At 40.3% G+C, this 23519-nt stretch overlaps 2 protein-coding genes across 2 annotated transcripts; one reads left to right on the top strand and one right to left on the bottom strand.

Annotated features, from left to right (window-relative positions):
• The first annotated feature begins 1236 nt into the window (after nucleotides 1–1236).
• Nucleotides 1237–1662, top strand: LOC124621885 (molybdenum cofactor biosynthesis protein 1-like). The gene has a single exon (XM_047147359.1). It carries the CDS (start codon nucleotides 1237–1239, stop codon nucleotides 1660–1662), a length of 426 nt encoding a protein of 141 aa, XP_047003315.1.
• Nucleotides 1663–22876: 21214 nt separating this feature from the next.
• Nucleotides 22877–23257, bottom strand: LOC124621878 (molybdenum cofactor biosynthesis protein 1-like). Its single transcript, XM_047147347.1, has one exon. It carries the CDS (start codon nucleotides 23255–23257, stop codon nucleotides 22877–22879), a length of 381 nt encoding a protein of 126 aa, XP_047003303.1.
• Nucleotides 23258–23519: the final 262 nt, after the last annotated feature.

Below are 23519 nucleotides of genomic sequence, written 5' to 3'. Positions count from 1 at the left end.
CGACCTTAGCTTAGGAAAGAAAAGAATCATAACAGATCATTAAGGTTCAAAGAACTTGTCTTGAACACTGTAAGGGATCCGTGATCCCACAAACAAAGATGCTAGTATCTGACGCCCAGGTCGATAGCGGACAGGAGTAGATTGTAGAGTGCTGCAGTAGGCAGTGAGACTAGTGCTGAGTGCGCAGTAGTATGGTAGAGTGTCAAGTGAGAAGTAGAGCAGGAAAGACGGGCAAGAATGGTGGTCGAGTGAGTTGTAAACGGTAAAATTCACTGGAGTATGACGAGTGAGCACGTCCCCCTGATCGTCGTGGGGTTGACTCTCACTAATGCCGATTCGCAAGTGATAAGAAACAGAAAGTGACAAGTGCCGAATCACGTGTTTCACGTCAACCGTGTCGGCCAGCAACAACCATGGATTGCAGTGAGGATTGTTGTGAATGTTAACCATCAGCATTGCGTGTGACAAAGTACTGAAAATCAGCAATCAATAAAAAGAGATAACCACAATTAGACGTGTAAGGCAAAGGTAGCAACTGCCTCAGAATTTGTGTGTTAGTAGGAAATATATATCAGTTGTACATCGCAACCTTTGTGATACTTAATAATAGACAAACTTTCAATCATTAGCTATTCCGTCCCAGAACAGCCGCATTCGGTTGAAATACTCCTGAAACCACAGCAGAACAACCAATAGCCTTTCATCCATTAAGCACACGGTCATATATCATAATAATTAACTGTTTGGTGGCTTTGGTAAATTACCCAAAATCCAGTAAAGGAATTAATCGGGGGTGTTTCAACACGAATGCTTAAAAATTCTTTTGTAGTTAACCTATTTTCAGATTATGAAGAGTTGTTTGTTACAGCTTGTATTTTTGTTCCAGGTGGCACTGAACTTGATGGCTGTAGTGATGTCGTGAAGGCACAAAGTCGGAAGTTGTTAAACCTTCAGAAACAAGATTTTCAAAAGTACTTCTTCTCAGATACCAATATTTCGCCCCTGTTTGTGTCGGATACACAGATGTCTCAGTTGTTGTCACGTAATTTGAGTGTAGTGACTGAATCTAGAAAACAGTTTCTTTTGCTTCCCTGTGCCCCAAGCATTATGTGCAATGCAGGACTCCTAACAAAACAAACACACAGAGCACAGCCCTCTATCTTCTCTTGCCGTTTCTGCAGTTTGGGAGCACAGTCCGAAAGTCGGACTCATGTTGACCGGTCTGGCAGGGCGAAAATGGTCAACGTGGGTTCGAAGCTGGTGACAGAATGGACTGCTACAGCAGGAGCAAAGGTTTTTGTGGGACCCGAACTGATGAAACTCATACGAGAAAATGGCCTGAAGGTACTTAGCGTTGCTCGCCTGGCGGGAATTGTGGGGTCCAAGCAGACGTCCAGCCTTATCCCTCTGTGTCATAACATATCTTTATCCTCTGTGGCTGTGGACATTGAACTGGACTCTGCTCTCAACTGTGTGATTATAACTGGCACGGCAAAGTGTAGAGGGCAGACGGGCATGGAGATGGAAGCTCTTACTGCTGTATCGGTGTCTGCCTTAACAGTGTACGATATGTGCAAAGCTTTCAGTCATGACATTGTGATATCTGAAATAATGCTTCTGGCCAAAAGTGGGGGAACTAGAGGAGACTTCCACCGGACATGAGCATCTGTGTGGGGCAGTGAAATAAGTTAAGTATACCTGGTGTGATGTAGGCAAATTTCAAAGTCTGTTCATAGTTATCATAAATTATATACACATCGAATTGGCCTGAATATAAGTTGCACCTTTAATTTCGAAAAAGAGAGAAACTTAATTAAAAATAATTTGTCAAGTTGCCCATTTACAAAAGCTTTTCAAAATGTGATTTACCCTTAACCAGTTTTTTTGTAGTACACTATAGATAAATTACACACAAAAACAAAGCTTTCAGTTGCAGTTTTCATGTAAGACACTCTTAACTTCACTAACATTCATTGTTTTGTCACTGTCAGTATTTTTGTCACTCTCCTCCCAAAGTACAGTGGCATCGCTACAATCCCGGGCATTGCATGTGCAGCATTTCTTGAACCGTACCTTTAAAAAGCACATCTGTTAGATGAATAACTGTGAGTTTGAAATTTGCAACGTAACTGTACCGAATTCCAAAATTTTCTCTCAATGTTGTGCTTCATTGGTGAAGAATAAATTATATTCTTTAGTTAGAGAAAAACTGTGCCTGTTCCATTGTCTAAAATAGTGAAACTGTGAGAATGGGAATACAGAGGGGTCCAGAAAAATGTAGACTCTCTTTGATAGTCAATATTGATGGAACAAAATGGCGTAGTGTCAAAATTCTTGCATGGGAGGAAGATCATATTGTGTGTTCAAAGTGACACCTGTTAGCAGCCAAGCAACATCAATGTTGCTGAATTGTTGACTGAAGTACAGCTGTCAATGTTGCCAGTGTGGTAGCTGCACAGGATGTCTTGATGGTTTCTCATATCTCATTCAGTGTAGCTGGGTTCTGTTGGTAAACTTTGTTTGTCAAGGTCCCCCATTGGTAGAAGTTGAGAATTGTAAGGTCCCATGAACTTGGTGGGCACTTGACAGTTCCTCTTCATCTTATCTGTCGTCCAGGTATATTTTCATTTAAGTAGAATCTGATATCTCTGTGGTGGTGAGGCGGAGTACAGTCTTGAAGGTAAAAATCTTTTGTTTCCAAACACCACTTGGATGGCTAATAAAATCAATGTTTGCAGCATATGATACACCTCACCAGTTATGTACCTTCAAAGAAGAATGGGTCAGAGAAACAATACTATGACGGACCACACCACACATTAACACCAAGTGAAGTAACATGTTTGTCCATGTGAACATGAGGATTTTCAGCAGCCCAATACACGCAGCTATGACAGTTTACATTACCATTCAGGTTGAATTGTGCCTCATTAGGCCAGATAACCTTCCCTGCAAACCATTCATCTTCGTGAAGCATGCCTTCAGACCACTCGTAGTGCCCCATCCTTCGATTCGAGTTGTCCTCATTCATAGTGTGAAACAATCTTGGAATGTAAACTTTCCACTTTGCAGTCTTCAGAATTTATCATGCACTTGATCAGCTTATCCCACTTCCCCATACACAATGCTTCATAGATTTTTGAGATGATCTAGAAAAATGTTGCAATACAGCAGTGCTGGAACCTGGAGGTTGATGTTGTTGTTCAGAGGACCTTTCCTTGTGCACATTTTAAACAGCATTGTCGGCTTAAAATTTATACCAAATACAATAAATTGTTGTTTCAGTACAGCCTTGCACTGCTCAAACAATAGTTGTACTTCATTCAGTGCTGCATTGTCATCTGCTGGAAACCCACACGACAAGATCTGTTAGGAAAACAGTGGTTTATGCTACCACTCAAAATTGCAGCCATATAACACTTTGTTCCAAAGGTAATAACTATCAGAGAATGTCTACATTTTTCTGGATCCCTCTGTAGTCACTACCTAAATGGGATAGCAACAAAGAGAATGTTTGCATTGCTACCTCATACACAACAATTGATTTACAAACTGTAGTGATATTTTTGTTTCATTTCAAACTTAAGAAAAAGCACTACAGTTGAGGTTTCTATGATTCATAAAAGTCCCAGTTTTTATGGGAGATTTTTTGTAGAAATGGTGTATCTTATATTCAGGCCAGTATGGTACCCGTTTCCATCCTGTTTTAAGTCTTAATTCAAAATATTTATCTTTCTTTTTCCAATACCTGATCAGTTTGAGAGAGATATTTAAAACAAAAAATAAGCACTAGCAAGTACGTTAATTTTCTATTGTTAAAACTTTTTCTCGTGCATGTTCTCTACAATTTTGATATGACACCACCTGCACTCTTATCTTGTTGCCAGTAAAAAGTGAGTAAGTAGGTCATTAAACTCTCTCTCTCTCTCTGTGCCCTCCCCCAGCTGTGTGGTAGTGTCCTCTGTGTTGCTCTATTGTTTCAATTTTTGATGGTCCCGTGCTGTGAAAAGTTGAGGTGAAGTGTTCATTCTTAAATAAATAGTGTGTATCAGCTCTTTTCTCCTAGGATCAGGTTGTCATTGCTGTGTTCATTGATGTAAAATGACACTTTTTTAACAGTTCCTAAAAGGTGCACCACTTCATTGACACTTTTGCTCAGGTGTAGAGCATATTGGCCAGACTAATTTACATGTTTCAGCTTTACACTGTATGGTATCCTCTTTTTTAAAGGCCTATTATCTTTCTTGTGTGTGACTAGTCCAGAGGTTGAAAATGTTTTATTTTGTAAGTTACCAATCCAGAACAGGTTTCTGTCAATTTAATTCTTCAGGTTTTTCCAGAAGTTTGCTGAAATTCCTGAGTTGTCCTTTGCACAGTCGGACATCATTGTCTTCCTCGCATATTTCGGTGACATTAGTTGTTGCTTTTACAAAGTGCTACTTGAGACTGACCGTCAGATGGAGCAGGTCTGTAATTTGTTCCCTCTGCCTTCGTGCTTCATCTGCAATCTGCTCTGACAGACATCATCCTCGGGTATCCGTGTTGCGTGATATTCCGAGTGTCATCTACACTCACGGGCACGATTCTTGTGTGTTATGTTTTCAGTCCAAGCTGGTTGGTAGAATTCTGTTTGCGGGCTGTCCCCGTTTGGGGACAAGGATCGGCAGGGCATGAAACCCTAATCTTTCATCTTTCAGTTAACTCAAATGTCGAGTGTCACTTTTTTCATGTACTGCGGTTACAAATATAAGAAAATACAAAATGAAAATTTCTCAACATAGTCATGTTTCTTTTCAGTATGTTTCTCAGATCAGTACACTGCAATGTAAATATTCCATTAAAAGAATATATTTTTGATTGTTTCTTCAGTCAAAGATGCATTGCCTTTTTGACTTAACAATCAATGTCAAATCATTGTCCCTCAAACAATCCTGCAGGGGTTTGACAACGTGAGACCATGGCTTTATGGAGGATCACCTAGAATTAGCTGCCGTCTTTTCTGACATGATTTTAAATCAATGCTATCATCACTGTTTCTTTTGCTTAGGGTTTTGAGTCTAGGAATGATGCAAACAATCAGCAGTTTATTTCTTTCTTACGTGATCTTGTTTTCTCCTCCCTAGCCCCCTTTCTTCTTTCATTTGGTAGCCTCGAGCAAATTGAATATTCCTGCTTTTGTTTGTATTTATTAATCTGTTTGTGCCTCTAATTCTTAAAAGACTTCATTATGACGGTAATACTCTGAAGCAGCAAATTTGGGGAAAAAGAGCTGCATTCATTTATGCTGTTGTAAAATGGAGGAATTGGTTGTAGTTGGAAAAAAATCTGCCTTTTACAGCTGCTGATTTTTGTCATTTATTTTACATAGCCCACCCATGATCTACAATCAGGTCTTCCTTTTTATGTTGTATTTTTTATAAGAATGTTGAAACATAGATGATTGTTATGCATCTTTGCAGCACCTAAACTTGAATATTGTACTTAAAATGTTGTTTGTTGTCTTTTTTAAATTAAATTGTTATGTTTAAGAAGTGAATTAAATAATTGTTACCTGTGACATAATTTTGTAGCAGCTTAACTTAGATGCTGGTCTTCAATATTTTAATTTTTATAGTTTGGGGTATGATTGTTGTAATTAGAAAATGAATGTGTGCTTTGTGCACTATGTTGTTACAGTAATTTGGAGTTTATTTTGTACATCATCTGGTGTAAATTATAAGAATTTAAGCAAAAACTTCTGTCTCTCAACAGCTTTCTTAATAACACTATTCCAGTAACTGGATATGCATATTGAAATATCTGTGTTGTATATTAGATTCTATGACCTGTACCGAGGCAAAATTTTGCGGTTGCAAATTTTCTTGACTATTATTAAGTGTGTGTGTGTGTGTGTGTGTGTGTGTGTGTGTGTGTGTGTGTGTTGCTTATGCCCTACATACGAGTCCTCCAAGCTACTGATGATCTGACCAATGTACGACATGCCAAAATGCTACGGCTGCATGGGGAGATACAATTAAATCCCATCCCCCCCCCCTCTCTCTCTCACTCTCTCTCTCTCACTCTCTCTCTCTCTCTCTCTCAAAGATCAGCAGGTTCAGGAATCTAACACAGAAAGAATTTAATCACGGTTTCTTTTTCATCTCTATCATACAATGTAGTCCAATTTTTTGCTAATACAGAAATAACATTTTGTGATTTATGTAGTGTACTCTTCAAAAGATCTAATGATGTCCTCATTCCTTTCTTATAAACAAAACAAGAAGAAACTGACAATAATTGTCATTAAAATAAAACACAGAACAGTGTCTCCATAGCATCAATGAGCACATCCTTTCAGCACCTTTGACCCAGGCAGTGAACACAGCAGCGGTCAGTCTATGACTTGCAGCAGGTGAATCCCAGTCAGCTGCATTGCTCATACACCCCACATAAATAATAATAAACAAAATCTAACAATACACATAACCAAGGCTTGATTTGTGACAGTATACCGCTGATGACAAAAAAAATTAGACCCAAAGATTTTGAGATGTGATACAATAGAACTTTTGCTCTAGTTGAAGCGGTAAGATACAAATGTTGTATTCACACTGTTAAAAAGCTCAGAAAAGTGTTATAACTTTTTCAGAAGTCTAAATCAAACTATGGAAACTCTCGGTAGGAACTTAGAAATATAGGAAATGATAGAGTGCTACTTACCATAAATACATGTTAAGAAGTCTATTTTTTTTCTTTTAACAAATCTAGCACTGCATATTACTGCCAAATTAGTCATTACCTATGATTGCCCCAGTGGCAGAAGTATGTATAATAATGTCAAAACGTTTGTGGCACTACACACTAGGAGAAGCTCAAGTTTCAGATACACGTTGATTGCGTTCTTGATGATGCTATCTACATGTTCATCCACACTCTGCAAACCACTATGAAGAGTATGACAGAGGGTACATCTCACTGTACCAGATATTAAAGCTTGTTCATGTTTCCTTTCCTCCATCTTGTACTTCAACTTTTCTTCCTTAAACTTATCCTGTTTCTAACTACTCTGATTTGCTTTTGTGGTTAGTGTGAATTTAAACTCAGTTGCCATAAATATCTAATATCTTTTATTGAACAGTGAATGGATTATTTTGTATTTCATTTAATGCTGTTCTGCTCTTTTTTACGGCACAAATGGTGTTCCCTACTTTTGTGCAATTTTCACACAACTTGAAAAAATGGTGAGATAAACAACTAGCTTCATTATTTATTTATGTTTTGAATGTACCACTAATGTTTTGAATGTAACCAAAAATGCTTGTTGTTGTAAAACATACTTTCAACTTGCCTCCTTCACTAGCTGAAAACCTTTTTAGTTTCTCATGTTACCCCTGATGTCTTCTTTTTGGTTGATTCATTTATGATAACATTTTACTGTCCTGAGTAGTACCTGTGTATAAATATAATTTTATTTTTATTTTTAGTGATGTGTGTTTTTATGTGCATATTCTTTCAGTCCTGTGTAATGTGAGTCTCTGTTTAATGGTATGGTTATGTTGTCTTCAGACTTAAAGAATTGATGTAGAAATTTATAGTTTTCAGCATGTGGTTCAACAGATCCTTATTATGTTCCTAAATTGGAAAAGTCCTAAAAACAGAAACTAGAAAATAACTGTATAGAAATTTTGGACCACCATTGGTTAAATATTTTATTACCAACCCAAGAAATAAATTGGGAACAATGTGCAGCATCTTATTCAGTGTAAAAGAAAACTCAAATTTAGTTAAAAGTGGACCACTTGAGTTTGCTAAAGGCATAGAATCGTGTGTTTCTAGTGTTCTTAAATCCATTCAAAACCCTCGAAAAGAACAAAAAAGTAAGAGAATATAATATTGAACTTACAGGCCTAAGTCTGGAAACAACATTTTAATTGTGTGTATTTGGTTTTGTTTCTATGCTGTTGACATCCTGTGCTGTTGATTTGAAATTATATGTGAGAGTTGATGTTTGGAAGCTAAATGCAGGAAAGAAGACCATGAAGTGAAATCCACCCTTCATGTTCTCAGTTGGCGGAGAATGTGGGCAAAGAACTGGAAATCTTTGAGGTACCAAATTGTCAAGGGCTGTGATATTGCCCTTTTAACGTCACTTAGAGTAGACATAGTTCTCTTAGTCCCAAGTGTAAGACAACATTTTTGGTACCTTACAATTTCAGTGGTTTCCATTTACAATTTCTGTTTACAGTGCTCATCATCAAATGTTTTGGTGTTGTTATTTGATTTCATATAAATAACATAGAGGTAGTTATTTTACATACTATTATGTTTCTGATAGCTTTTTCTCACAAAGCATACTTTAGGCTCGTATTTTATTGTAAAATATTGAAACTGACAGACATAAAGACTTGCATTTTCTGCATGTCTTCTGTCACCAGTTTCGCCTCTAATATTGACTGCAAAGCAGAAGTGATCGGCATAGAAAATGATGGAGTGAGGGTGGAGAGGGGGAGAGGGATGGGGGGGGGGGGGGGAGAAATGTAATATTGAAACTAAAATCAAGAAAGAGAGCAGTCAATTGAGGATACAATGAAACATTTGGGACCTCATTAACTGCAGGATCATTCTAGTAGAATAGAATTGTATAAAAGATTACTGCCAAAGAGAAGTGTTAGAACTTCAAGTTTAACACATATATTTAGGAACAACACAACAACACATATAAGTCACTGAGTAAGTTGACCTGTGTACAAGTCGGCATTCGATTCAACACTGAGTCTCAGTCTAGCGGCCGCTGCTCGGCTGGCCGCTTAGGTGGCGCAGCTGCTGCATGGCTGGCAGACAGTGCCGCACGTAGAGGACGCGTGTAATTGCGCGGCAGCACTTTGAATAATTGGCGAGTCACAACATTTTTCCCCCCTTTGTAATTGTTGCACTGGTCTTGATGGAGGTGTCCTGGAGATGGCTAATGTAAAGTCTCGAGGAGGAGGCTTCCCGTACGGACGGAAGAGTCCCCGATGATAACGGGTCGAGATGACAGGAGACGTGGGTGATGTGTCGGCATCCATTGAAGGAGGAGGCGAGTAGATGTACTCTGACAGAGGATGATCCTCCGGTTCCTGCATGGGCACGTCTCCTGGTGGCGTCCGTTCTGGTGCTGGCATCGCGATGACGGTGAGAGGGCTGCGTTGTGAGTATTGAGAGATGCCAAGATCCCGGGCATCAGGTAGAGCCAAAAGTGGTGTGGCAGCATTCGGAACAGGCGTTGCTGGCACCCGAGGCCGAAGCTGGTCCGAATGACGCACTGCAACACCCGTGTCCATCTGGATTTCATACAGGCGTCTACCACGGTGTCGTAAGATGCGGCCCGGGCTCCTTTTTGGCCGCCTGCCATATCCGTGTACCCAGACGAGGTCGGCGGCAGTGAACCGGCCAAGGGAAGGCACCCGCGGCCATGAGGAGGGAGGCCACAGAAGATGAAGTAGCGTGCGGGGCTGTCGCCATGTAAGGGCTCAGCCAGGCTGTGATCGCCCATGGGGGTGAAACGGTAAGACGCCAGGAACTGGAGGAGCGCATCATCATCAGCAGAAGAAGTCAGAAGTTTCCGCATCTGAGCCTTAAATGTGCGGACCAGCCGTTCAGCCTCACCGTTGGATTGTGGATGGAACGGCGGGGCCGTGACATGAGTAACGCCGTGACGAGCACAAAAATCTGCAAAGTCGGAAGAGGCAAATTGCGGACCATTATCAGTAACAAAAGTAGAGGGGAGGCCTTCCAAAGAAAAAATGCGGGTGAGAGCACTGGTGGTTGCCGCGGTGGTAGGTGACGTGCAATGGACAATGAAAGGAAAGTTAGAGTAGGCATCAATTACAAGGAGCCAATAAGTACCTAAAAAAGGTCCCGCAAAGTCAGCATGAATGCACTCCCAGGGCTTCTCAGGCGAAGGCCACGGTGACAAAGATGACTTCGGGGCAGCGGCCTGTGACGCACAAGGGCCGCAGGCAGCCACCATGTGTGCAATTTCAGAGTCAGCGCCAGGCCAGTACACATGACGGTGCGCCAGAGATTTTGTGCGAGACACACCCCAGTGCCCCTGGTGAAGGAGGCGCAAGACCGCAACACGCAAAGATGCAGGTACCACTACACGCGGTGAAGCATTGTCAGTGGAGAGGAGGATAATACCATCCCTAGCCGTAAGGCGGTAGCGCAAAGTGTAGTAGTTCCGCAACGGATCAGAAGTCTTAGCGGACGGGCGATCTGGCCAACCCTCCTGAATACAGCGTAAAACCCGGGAGAGGGTAGGGTCAGAACCCGTAGCAGCTGCCAGCCTGTCCCCAGTGATGGGGAACCCGTCCACAACCCGCTGCTCGGCAACATCCAGGTGGAAACACAAAAGTTCGTCCCTATTGAATGCCTGATCAGGACCCATGGGAAGGCGAGACAAAGCATCAGCATTCGCATGTTGAGCCATTGGCCAGAAATGAATCTCATAATTGAAACGGGACAAGCAAAGAGCCCAACGCTGGAGGCGGTGTGCAGCCTTGTCGGGAAGTGACGTTGATGGATGGAACAAGGAAACAAGTGGTTTGTGATCCGTAACAAGATGAAATTTTGAGCCATAGAGAAAAACACCAAACTTATGAAGAGCATAAATAATGGCCAAAGCTTCTTTCTCAATTTGGGAATACCTTTGTTGGGCATCCGTGAGCGTTTTGTAGGCATAAGCGATGGGTTGTTCTGAACCGTCAGAAAAATGGTGTGCAAGGACTGCACCGACCCCGTATTGTGAGGCATCTGTGGCAAGAACAAGATGTTGGCCAGGTCGATAAGTAGCCAGGCATAGTCTTTAATTTCCGGAAAGCCGCGTCACATGACGCGGACCAGTGAAAAGGCACGTTTTTATGCAACAGGGGATGCAACGTCTGAGCCACCGACGCCGCAGGTGGTAAAAACTTGTGATAGTATGCTATTTTCCCCAAGAAGGCCTGCAGTTCCTTAACAGATGTAGGGCGAGGAAGGGCATCGATCACAGCAACAGTGTGTTGAAACAGACGAATACCATCGCGAGAGAGTTGGAACCCAAAGTACGTTATAGATGCCTGAAAAAAATTGTGATTTCTGAAGATTACATTTAAGACTGGCAGTCTGTAAGACATTAAAAAGTGTGCGGAGATTTTGAAGATGTTCGTCAGTGGTGGAGGCAGTGACAACAATGTCGTCCATGTAATTGATACACCCAGGGACAGGGAGCAATAATTGTTCCAAGAATCGCTGAAAGAGAGCAGGGGCACTAGCAACCCCGAATGGCAAGCGTTGGTATTGATAGAGGCCGAAAGGCGTGTTAAGGACCAGAAACTGCCAGGAAGCAGCATCGAGAGGAAGTTGATGATAAGCTTCTGACAGGTCAATTTTAGAAAAATACTGTCCTCCAGCGAGTTTAGTGAACAGTTCTTCAGGACGGGGCATAGGGTAAGTGTCAATGAAGCATTGAGCATTTACAGTGGCTTTGAAATCGCCACAGAGACAAATACCACCATTGGCCTTAGCAACTACAACAACAGGAGAGGACCACTCACTGGAAGTGACAGGAAGTAAGACCCCTGACGCAGTGAGACGATCCAACTCCCGTTTTACCCGATCTCGAAGGGCCACAGGAATGGGCAGAGCCCGAAAAAACTTAGGCCGAGCAGTGGGTTTGAGCATGATATGAGCTTCAAAGTCGTTCGCACAGCCTAAACCGGGAGAAAAAAGGGACGAAAATGTAGTCGACAAGGAATCCAGTTGAGCATAAGGAATAGCGTCAGAGACAATATTGACAGAGTCAACTATGGAGAACCCAAAAACGCGTAAGGCATCGAAACCAAAAAGATTTTCTGCGTTGGCAGAACTCTGGAGATGGGAACTTGCCCTTCAGTATATCCTCTCTTCTCGTTATCCGCCAGGCCTCAACCTCTGCTAATTTCAAGTTGCCGCTGCTCATAGCTCACCTGTCTTTCAACAACATCTTTGCCTCTGTACTTCTGCCTCGACTGACATCTCTGCCGAATCTCTTTGCCTTTACAAATGTCTGCTTGTGTCTGTGTATGTGTGGTTGGATATGGGTGTGTGTGCAAGTGTATACCTGTTCTTTTTTCCCCCTAAGGTAAGTCTTTCCGCTCCCGGGATTGGAATGACTCCTTACCCTCTCCCTTAAAACCCACATCCTTTCGTCTTTCCCTCTTTCCTGATGAAGCAACCGTTGGTTGCGAAAGCTAGAATTTTGTGTGTATGATTGTGTTTGTTTGTGTGTCTATCGACCTGCCAGTGCTTTCGTATGGTAAGTCACATCATTTTTGTTTTTAGATATATTTTCCTGCATGGAATGTTTCCCTCTTATTATGCATTCAGTTAACTAAGTAGAAATCAGTAATATCTTATCTCAGTGAGGAACTTGAAACTTTCAGCACAGGTCAGGAGCATGTAGAGGTGCTCTTCCTCTACTTGAAAAGAACAGTTGACCACGCACTGAGTAGATAGGTTCCTAGTAGAACAGTTCATAATGGGATGGAACCTCCGTGGTATACAGTCACTGTAAAGAAAACTTCTAAAGGAACAGAGATTACTGCATAATAGGTGTAAAACAAAGTGTAGGATTATAGATTGAGAGACGCTGGATGAAACATGTTTGGCTGTCAAGAGAGCAATGCATGAAGCCTTCAATGACTACTGTAGCAGAATATTGTCAAATGACATTTCACAAAATCCAAATAAATTCTGGTCGTATGTAAGGGCTGTTAGTGGCAAAAAAGTTAGTGTCCAGTCCCTAGCAAGTGAGACAGGAACTGAAATTGAGGGTAGCAAAGTAAAAGCTGAAATTCTGAACTCGATTTTCAAATGTTCCTTTGCAAATAAAAACCCAGGAGAACTGCCCCAATTCAATCCTCGTACACTGAAAAAATGAACGAAATAGGTATTAGTGTCAGTTGTGTTGAGAAAAAGTTGAAATCATTAAACAAAGCTCCAGACCCCGATGGAATCACAGTCAGATTCTACATTGAATTTGTGGCTGAGTTATCCTCTCTTCTCACTGTAATCTATCCAAAGAACCTTACCTTGTTTTTGGAAAAAGTTACAGATCACACCCGTCTACAAGAAGGGTTGTAGGAGTGACAAAACTACCATCCAGTAGCCATGACATCAATTTGTTGTAGATTCTTAGAAAATATTTTGAGCTCAAACATAATGAGGTATCTCGAACGGAACTACCTTCTCGAATCAACCAGCATGGTTTTCAAAAATATAGATGATATGTAATCCAACTCTCACTTTTCTCACATAACTTGCTGAAAGCGTTGGATCAAGGCAACAGGTAGATTGTGTTTCTTGATTTCCTAACAGTATTTGATTCTGTTCCACACCTACACTTACTGTGAAAAGTACGATCGTATGGGGTATCAAGTGAAATTCGTGACTGGATTGAGGACTTTTTGATAAGAATGACACAGCATGTTACCTTGGATGGAGAGTCATCATCAGATGTAGAAGTAACTTCAGGTGTGCCCCAGGGAAGTGTGTTGGGGACCTTGCAGTTCTTGTCCATTAATGACCTTGCTGTAAATCAGGATTTTTGCAGATGATGCAGCTATCTGTAATGAAGTGCTATTTCAGAGAAGCTGCATAAATATTCAGTCAGATCTTGATGAGATTGCAACATGGTGCAGTGATTGGCAACTTGCTCTGAATGTTTAGAAATGTATAAACTTAGTATCCTGTGACTATAATATTGGTGAGTCACTGTCGGAATCTGCCAACTCGTACAAATACCTGTGTGTAACACTTTGTAGGAATATGAAATGGCATGATCACATAGGTTCAGTTGTGGGTAAAGCAGGTTGTAGACCTTGGTGTATTGGTATAATAATGGGGAAGTGCAATCAGTCTACTAAAGAGATGCTTACAAGTCATTCGTGTGACCCCCCCCCCCCTCCCGCCCCCCCTAGACTATTGCTAAAGTGTGTGGGACTTGTACCAGATGAGACTAGCAGGAGACATTGAATGTATACAAAGAAAGGCAGCATGGTCACAGGTTTGCTTAATCCATGGGAGAGTGTCACAGAGATACTGAAGGAACTGAAATGCAGACTGTTGAAGACAGGTGTAAACTATCCCAAGAAAGTGTATTAGCAAAGTTTCAAGAACTGTCTTTAAATGATTACTCTAGGGATATACCACAACCCCCCCCCCCCCCCCCGCCCCCCCCCCCTCACGCCCCCACATATTGCTCTCACAGGGGTCGTGAAGATAAGATTAGAATGATTACTGCTCACACGGAGGCATTCAGACAAATTCAGACAATCATTCTTCCATGCTCCATACATGAATGAAACAGCAAGAAACCCTGATAACTGGTACAATGGGACTTACCCTGTACCATGCACCTCCTGGTGGATTGCAGATTATAAACGTAGATGTGAACTGACAGTCTTTTACATGTGCATAAGGGAAACATCTAATCACCTTTATTTTACCAAGACAAAATTTATGATTTTCTAAAGTTTCAAACCTTGACAGGAAATAATGGATTAGGCTGTCCGTAAATTATAAACTAACATTATTGTGATGATGGAAAATCTCATATAAAGACGTGAAACAAATACTAACAAAGAGATAGAGGGGCTGGCCAGTACGGCCAATAGATACACAAAACATAACAGAAAATTTACGTATCCTAGCTTTTGGAACTTTGTTCCTTCGTCAGGGAGGAGAGAGGGGAAAGAAGGGGAAGAAGAGAAAGTGGATTCAGTTACTCACAACCCAGGTTATGAAGCAACAGGGTAGAGGTAAACAGGGAGGGTAGCAAAGATGGAGGCATGGGTGTATACTCTACAGTATGTCAACATGTTGCCTTGACCTGTTTGATAACCAGGTCTGGCTCCAATTTAGTGCACACGGGACATCATCGAACAACTCCAGTGTCTCCCAAAAACAGCATTAACCATCCCTGTTTTCATGACAATGTGAAACAGGCATGGAACTTCATCCCACAAACTCATAACCAGCACAATGCATGCACGTTTGCATGCTTGCATTCGGGCAGTTACACTGGATTTCAATGCATTAGTGTATCACATTTGCAATGGTGTATCTCGCACTTATATTATCCTGTGATCTTGCAATGTTAATCACTTAAATAAGTTACTTAGACATATATGTTCCTGAAATTTCATTACTCTACGTTAATTACTTTTTGGTGTTGCAAATTTTTTTTTTTTTTCAGTGTACATGATGACTACAATAATACATTATAATGTTTCTCCAGTGGTTTCAACATTAACTTTTTAACAGAAAAGATTTTGCTTACAGTTCATTTTTAAGTTAACATTTCTAAACTTTTTAACAATCCATATTAAAGCTAGCAATAGTAACTATATTAATAATTGCTACTGTAAACAGTTACACATATGGACATCAGTTTTGAATAATGGGTTTTGAGTGTAAATAATGTTTTATGTAAGTGTTTGTATTGATACTTAAAATTAAATGTCATGTAATGAATGTCCACTGTTTTGTTGGATCAAGTTATTTACGAACGCGATGTACTGTGTTCTTCCATTAGAGAATGAGACTGTATTGTTTATCGGTTTCATTACAAAATGCTAATAAGCTTTTAGTTAGAAAACCTTCTATAACTAGAATTATTAATATGAGAAAAATAGGAACAATGAAGGAACGGAAGATCAGTTGCAGAAACAAGAGTAGCTCTGAGTTGCAAGAGTGGTTGCTTTTCCCACCCATGTAATTAACTGGCATTATCACCACTATTAACTTACCGTGGTTTCACATCTCATCTGTTCATTGTTCCCCATGTCCTGCCCTTGTGTTAACCCTTCCTATTAGACCATATATGCCTCTGTTACTGTAATCGATATGTAAACAATATTTATCACATGACCTTTTTTTGTTACAGGTTGTAATATTTGACATTGCAGCTTTTGAAAATGGAGCAGGATGTTGTGCCCTCTTTCCTATTGGAGTGTTTCTCTGAGATCAGAATTGGAGGCAGACAATTCACTTGAACTTCCATTGCTGTTGTTGATGTCTTTGAATCATGTTGTTTCTTTGTGATTAATAAAAAAATTATACAATCCAATGGTTTCTTCACCTTGTCTTTAAAAATTCCAGACCAATTGTTCAAACACATATTTTGAGAGTTATGCATCTGAGCATTTTTGTGGAAAGTGCATTTCACACATACTTTCAAGATAAATTGAATAATGACCCCCATTTTGTGTGTTGGGGAAGATAATTTGATACAGCTAAATGCATATACAGGTACACACATTTGCTCGTGCCTGAGACAAAGTGAGAGTGATTCAAAGGAAGAATTCACTACTTTTTACCTACTTTCTGAATAACTCGTACTTTCGTCAGAAATGTCACAATGCAAAGTTGATTAGATAAAGGGACAAAAATGAGAGCAAAATATAATTTGAATATCAGAAAAAATAACCAATTAGTGTTTGTGTAATACTTTACGGCAAGCCTAAAATTAATTTTTAAGCATTGGGACATCTGGGATGGAATAACAATAATATGGAAGAGGATAGCTTTCTGCTCCCCACCTAGAGGAGACACTGAGTGGCAGACTCGCACATTGAAGGAAGATTTTTAGATATTAGAAAGTATGGGACAGTCCTCATCTAGCAGGTGTGGTGGTGTGAGGCCGGGGTGGGAGCAGGTAAAGGCCTAGATATGTGAGACAGAGAGACTAGCAAAGGTTTAGGTAACGGGGTTTACAGGAGTGAAGAATATGTCACAGCTAGAGTTTCTAGGCTTCGTTCCTGTGGCCCCACACCTCAATGCCCTCCCCTGCTCCCATTCCAACCTCACACACTATTACGTCCCCCTAGTACACCTCTCTCTGTCTGTCCACCTCCACACTCCCAACCAGCAGAGACTCCCTATGCTGAGGTGGGCTCTGTCCATTAGATTACACTCGTAAGATGAAAATAAACATTATGCAGCATGAAAGAATTATCTGTGTGGGATGGAAATATGTAGATGTGATGTACGTGCACAGACAAAAAAAAAAAAAAAAAAAAAAAAAAAAAAAATAAAATAAAATAAAAATTACAATGTCAGAAAAATTGAATGATTTATTCAAGAGAAAGAGCTTCACAAATTGAGCAAGTTGGTCCACTTCTGACTCTTGAGCAAGTTTGGCATTGATAGATTTGTTGGATGTCCTACTGAGGGACATCAAGCCAAATTCTATCCAAGTGGCACATTGTATTGTCTAAATCATGAGCTGGTTGGGTGGCCCTGCCCATAATGCCGCAGACATACTCAGTTGGGGAGAGATCCCGTGACCTAGCTGGCGAAGATAAGGTGTGGCAAGTATGAAGACAAATTGTGTGTGGGCAGGCATTATCTTGCTGAAATGTAAGCAAATGATGGCTTGTCATGACGAGAAACAAAATGGGGTTTATAATATCGTCAACAGATGTCTGTGTTGTAATGGTGACACAGATGACAACCAAAGAGGTCCTGTTATGAAAAGAAATGGCACAGTAGACCATCAGTCCTCGTTTGGCTGTATGGCAGCCAGCAGCCGGGTTGGTATCGCACTGCTATCTGGTGTGTCCCCAGGCACGTCCCTGGTCTGGAATTGCATTGACTGGAATATAATTGGCTTCAGTGATGAGTCCCACTATGAACTGAGCCTCAATGATCATCACAGATGTGTCTGAAGACGCCCCAGACGGTGGGATACCACCGTGAATGCCACATCCCATACGGTCCAACTACCAGGACTGATGATCTGGGGTGCGATTTCTTTTCGTAACAGATCACTTTTGGTCAACAGACAACTATGCTGTAAGGGTGACATGGATGTCACCCCTACAGCATAGTTGTCTGTTGACAATACTGTACATCCTATTTTGTTTCCCTTCTTGGCAAGCCATACATTGCTTACATTTCAGCAAGATAATGCCTGTCTGCACACAGCTTGCCCTCATGCTTGCCAAACCCTACCTTGGCCAGCAAAGTTGCTGGATCTCTCCCCAATTGAGAATGTAAGGAGCATTATGGGCAGGGCCGTTAGACCACCTCGGGATTTTGACTATCTACAGTGACATTTGAATAGAATTTGGCATGATGTCCCTCTGTTGGACATCCAACAACTCTATCAGCCAGAGCCAAGCTTGTATAAGGGCCAGAGGTGGACCATCTCATCCAATTTGTGATGCTCTTTCTCTTGAATAAATCATCCAGTTTTTTCTGAAACTGTAATTATTTTTCTGTCTTCACATGTATGTCACATTTACTGATTTCAGCCCTATTTTGTATTTCGATAATTCCTTCAGTACCTAAGTGTTTTTTTGAGTATATAGTATCTGACAGTTTCTTTTTTTTCAGTATGCTTGTCTTCCTGGCTCGACTGGTGCAGGCAGTATTTCTCGATTTCTGAACAGCTTTTGACTTAGTGCCAGATTGATGCTTATTATCAAAATTGCTACTGTGAGGGGTATCGAGTGAAATTTGTCACTGGAATTGAGGATATTTTGGTAGGAATGACTTACATGTTATCTTGGCTGGGGAGTCATCATCTGAAGTAGAAGTAACCTCAGATGTGTCATAGAGAGGTATGTTGTGACCATTGCTGTTCATGTTCATGTACATTAATGACTTTGCAGACAATATTAATAGTAAAGCACTCTTTTCACAGATAGTGCATTTATCTAGAATAAAGTACAGTCTGAAAGAAATTGTACAAACATTCGTCAGATCTTGATAATTTCAAACTTTCTTTTAAATGTTCAGACATGTAAAATTGTGCATTTTGCAAAATGAAGAAAACGCAGTGTGGTATGACTACAGTATCAGGGTGTCTTGCTTGGATTAAGTCTATTCATACAATTACCTGGGTGGAGCACTTTGTAGGGATATGAAATGGAACAGTCATATAGGCCCACTCAGGGGTAAGGCAGGCGAAAGACTTAGATTTTTTTTGGTAGAATACCATAGAAATGCAGTCATTCTACAAATCATTTGTATGATCCATCCTAGAATATTGCTCAAATGTGTGGGACCCGTATCAAAATGGATTAATGGGTGATTTGAACGCATGCAGAGAAGGGCAGATCAAATGGTCACAGGTTTGTTTGACCCAAGGGAGAATGTCACAGAGATGCTGAAATAACTGAATTGGCAGACGCTTCAAGATAAGATGTACACTATCCTAAGAAAGTATGCTTACCAAAAGACGAGTCTAGAATATGTTACAACCTTGTAACTATTGCTCCCATAGGGACCGTGAGGACAATATTAGATTAATTACAGCATGCAGAGAAAGATTTAAATGGTCTTGAAACATGAACAAGCTTTAATATCTGGTACAGTGAGATGTACCCTCTGTCATCCTCTTCAAAGTGGTTTGCAGAGTGTGGATGAACATGTAGATAGCATCATCCAGAACGCAATCAACGTGTATCTGAAACTTGAGCTTGTCCTAGTGTGTAGTGTCACAAACGTTTTGACATTATTATACATACTTCTGCCACTGGGGCAATCATAGGTAATGACTAATTTGGCAGTAATATGCAGTGCTAGATTTGTTAAAAGAAAAAAAAATAGACTTCTTAACATGTATTTATGGTAAGTAGCACTCTATCATTTCCTATATTTCTAAGTTCCTACCGAGAGTTTCCATAGTTTGATTTAGACTTCTGAAAAAGTTATAACACTTTTCTGAGCTTTTTAAAAGTGTGAATACAACATTTGTGTCTTACCGCTTCAACTAGAGCAAAAGTTCTATTGTACCACATCTCAAAATCTTTGGGTCTAATTTTTTTTGTCATCAGCGGTATACTGTCACAAATCAAGACTTGGTTATGTGTATTGTTAGATTTTGTTTATTATTATTTACGTGGGGTGCATGAGCAATGCAGCTGACTGGGATTCACCTGCTGCAAGTCATAGACTGACCGCTGCTGTGTTCACTGCCTGGGTCAAAGGTGCTGAAAGGATGTGCTCATTGATGCTATGGAGACACTGTTCTGTGTTTTACTTTAATGACAATTATTATCAGTTTCTTTTTGTTTTGTTTATAAGAAAGGAATGAGGACATCATTAGATCTTTTGAAGAGTACACAACATAAATCACAAAATGTTATATCTGTATTAGCAAAAAATTGGACTACATTGTATGATAGAGATGAAAAAGAAACTGTGATTAAATTCTTTCTGTGTTAGAATCCTGAACCTGCCGATCTTTGAGAGAGAGAGAGAGGGAGAGAGACAGAGAGAGAGAGAGAGAGAGAGGGGGGATGGGATTTAATTGTATCTCCCCATGCAGCTGTAGCATTTTGGCATGTCGTACATTGGTCAGATCATAAGAACCTTGGATGACTCGTATGTAGGGCATAAGCAACACACACACACACACACACACACACACACACACACACACACTTAATAATAGTCAAGAAAATTTGCAACCGCAAAATTTTGCCTCGGTACAGGTCATAGAATCTAATATACAACACAGATATTTCAATATGCATATCCAGTTACTGGAATAGTGTTATTAACAAAGCTGTTGAGAGACAGAAGTTTTTGCTTAAATTCTTATAATTTACACCAGATGATGTACAAAATAAACTCCAAATTACTGTAACAACATAGTGCACAAGGCACATATTCATTTTCTAATTACAACAATCATACCCCAAACTATAACAATTAAAATATTGAAGACCAGCATTTAATTTTAGCTGCTACAAAATTATGTCACAGGCAACAATCATTTAATTCACTTCTTTAACATAACAATTTAATTTAAAAAAGACAACAAATAACATTTTTAAGTACAATATTCAAGTTTAGGTGCTGCAAAGATGCATAACAATCATCTATGTTTCAACATTCTCATAAAAAATACAACATAAAAAAGAAGACCTGATTGTAGATCATGGGTGGGCTACGTAAAATAAATGACAAAAATCAGCAGCTGTAAAAGGCAGATTTTTTTTCCAACTACAACCAATTCCTCCATTTTACAACAGCATAAATGAATGCAGCTCTTTTTCCCCAAATTTGCTGCTTCAGATTATTAGTGTCATAATGAAGTCTTTTAAGAATTAGAGGCACAAACAGATTAATAAATACAAACAAAAGCAGGAATATTCAATTTGCTCAAGGCTACCAAATGAAGGAAGAAAGGGGGCTAGGGAGGAGAAAAAAGATCACATAACAAAGAAATAAACTGCTGATTGTTTGTATCATTCCTAGACTCAAAACCCTAAGCAAAAGAAACAGTGATGATAGCATTGATTTAAAATCATGTCAGAAAAGACGGCAGCTAATTCTAGGTGATCCTCCATAAAGCCATGGTCTCACGTTGTCAAACCCCTGCAGGATTGTTTGAGGGACAATGATTTGACATTGATTGTTAAGTCAAAAAGGCAATGCATCTTTGACTGAAGAAACAATCAAAAATATATTCTTTTAATGGAATATTTACATTGCAGTGTACTGATCTGAGAAACATACTGAAAAGAAACATGACTATGTTGAGAAATTTTCATTTTGTATTTTCTTATATTTGTAACCGCAGTACATGAAAAAAGTGACACTCGACATTTGAGTTAACTGAAAGATGAAAGATTAGGGTTTCATGCCCTGCCGATCCTTGTCCCCAAACAGGTACAGTCCGAAAAACAGAATTCTACCAACCAGCTTGGACTGAAAACATAACACACAAGAATCGTGCCCGTGAGTGTAGATGACACTCGGAATATCACGCAACACGGATACCCGAGGATGATGTCTGTCAGAGCAGATTGCAGATGAAGCACGAAGGCAGAGGGAACAAATTACAGACCTGCTCCATCTGACGGTCAGTCTCAAGTAGCACTTTGTAAAAGCAACAACTAATGTCACCGAAATATGCGAGGAAGACAATGATGTCCGACTGTGCAAAGGACAACTCGGGAATTTCAGCAAACTTCTGGAAAAACCTGAAGAATTAAATTGACAGAAACCTGTTCTGGATTGGTAACTTACAAAATAAAACATTTTCAATCTCTGGACAAGTCACACACAAGAAAGATAATAGGCCTTTAAAAAAGAGGATACCATACAGTGTAAAGCTGAAACATGTAAATTAGTCTGGCCAATATGCTCTACACCTGAGCAAAAGTGTCAATGAAGTGGTGCACCTTTTAGGAACTGTTAAAAAAGTGTCATTTTACATCAATGAACACAGCAATGACAACCTGATCCTAGGAGAAAAGAGCTGATACACACTATTTATTTAAGAATGATCACTTCACCTCAACTTTTCACAGCATGGGACCATCAAAAATTGAAACAATAGAGCAACACAGAGGACAATACCACACAGCTGGGGGAGGGCACAGAGAGAGAGAGAGATTTGGAATTCGGTACAGTTACGTTGCAAATTTCAAACTCACAGTTATTCATCTAACAGATGTGCTTTTTAAAGGTACGGTTCAAGAAATGCTGCACATGCAATGCCCGGGATTGTAGCGATGCCACTGTACTTTGGGAGGAGAGTGACAAAAATACTGACAGTGACAAAACAATGAATGTTAGTGAAGTTAAGAGTGTCTTACATGAAAACTGCAACTGAAAGCTTTGTTTTTGTGTGTAATTTATCTACAGTGTACTACAAAAAAACTGGTTAAGGGTAAATCACATTTTGAAAAGCTTTTGTAAATGGGCAACTTGACAAATTATTTTTAATTAAGTTTCTCTCTTTTTCGAAATTAAAGGTGCAACTTATATTCAGGCCAATTCGATGTGTATATAATTTATGATAACTATGAACAGACTTTGAAATTTGCCTACATCACACCAGGTATACTTAACTTATTTCACTGCCCCACACAGATGCTCATGTCTGGTGGAAGTCTCCTCTAGTTCCCCCACTTTTGGCCAGAAGCATTATTTCAGATATCACAATGTCATGACTCACAGCTTTGCACATATCGTACACTGTTAAGGCAGACACCGATACAGCAGTGAGAGCACAGTTGAGAGCAGAGTCCAGTTCAATGTCCACAGCCACAGAGGATAAAGATATGTTATGACACAGAGGGATAAGGCTGGACGTCTGCTTGGACCCCACAATTCCCGCCAGGCGAGCAACGCTAAGTACGTCACCTTTCTTCAGGCCATTTTCTCGTACGAGTTTCATCAGTTCGGGTCCCACAAAAACCTTTGCTCGTGCTGCAGCAGTCCGTTCTGTCACCAGCTTCGAACCCACGTTGACCATTTTCGCCCTGCCGGTCCGGTCAACATGAGTCAGACTTCCGGACTGTGCTCCCAAACTGCAGAAACGGCAAGAGAAGACAGAGGGCTGTGCTCTGTGTGTTTGTCTTGTTAGGAGTCCTGTATTGCACATAATGCTTGGGGTACAGGGAAGCAAAAGAAACTGTTTTCTAGATTCAGTCACTACACTCAAATTATGTGACAACAACTGAGACATCTGTGTATCCGACACAAACAGGGGCGAAATATTGGTATCTGAGAAGAAG

The sequence above is a fragment of the Schistocerca americana genome, chromosome 1 (genome assembly GCF_021461395.2).
Source record: "Schistocerca americana isolate TAMUIC-IGC-003095 chromosome 1, iqSchAmer2.1, whole genome shotgun sequence".
Lineage (NCBI taxonomy): Eukaryota > Metazoa > Arthropoda > Insecta > Orthoptera > Acrididae > Schistocerca > Schistocerca americana.
Note: the sequence above shows the minus strand (reverse complement) of the source record. Positions and strands in the feature narration are given on the sequence as shown.

What these genes read in the sequence shown, in the direction of transcription:
- LOC124621885 (XM_047147359.1), top strand. Translation starts at nt 1,237, where the DNA reads ATGGTCAACGTGGGTTCGAAGCTGGTGACAGAATGGACTGCTACAGCA.
- LOC124621878 (XM_047147347.1), bottom strand. Translation starts at nt 23,257, where the DNA reads ATGGTCAACGTGGGTTCGAAGCTGGTGACAGAACGGACTGCTGCAGCA.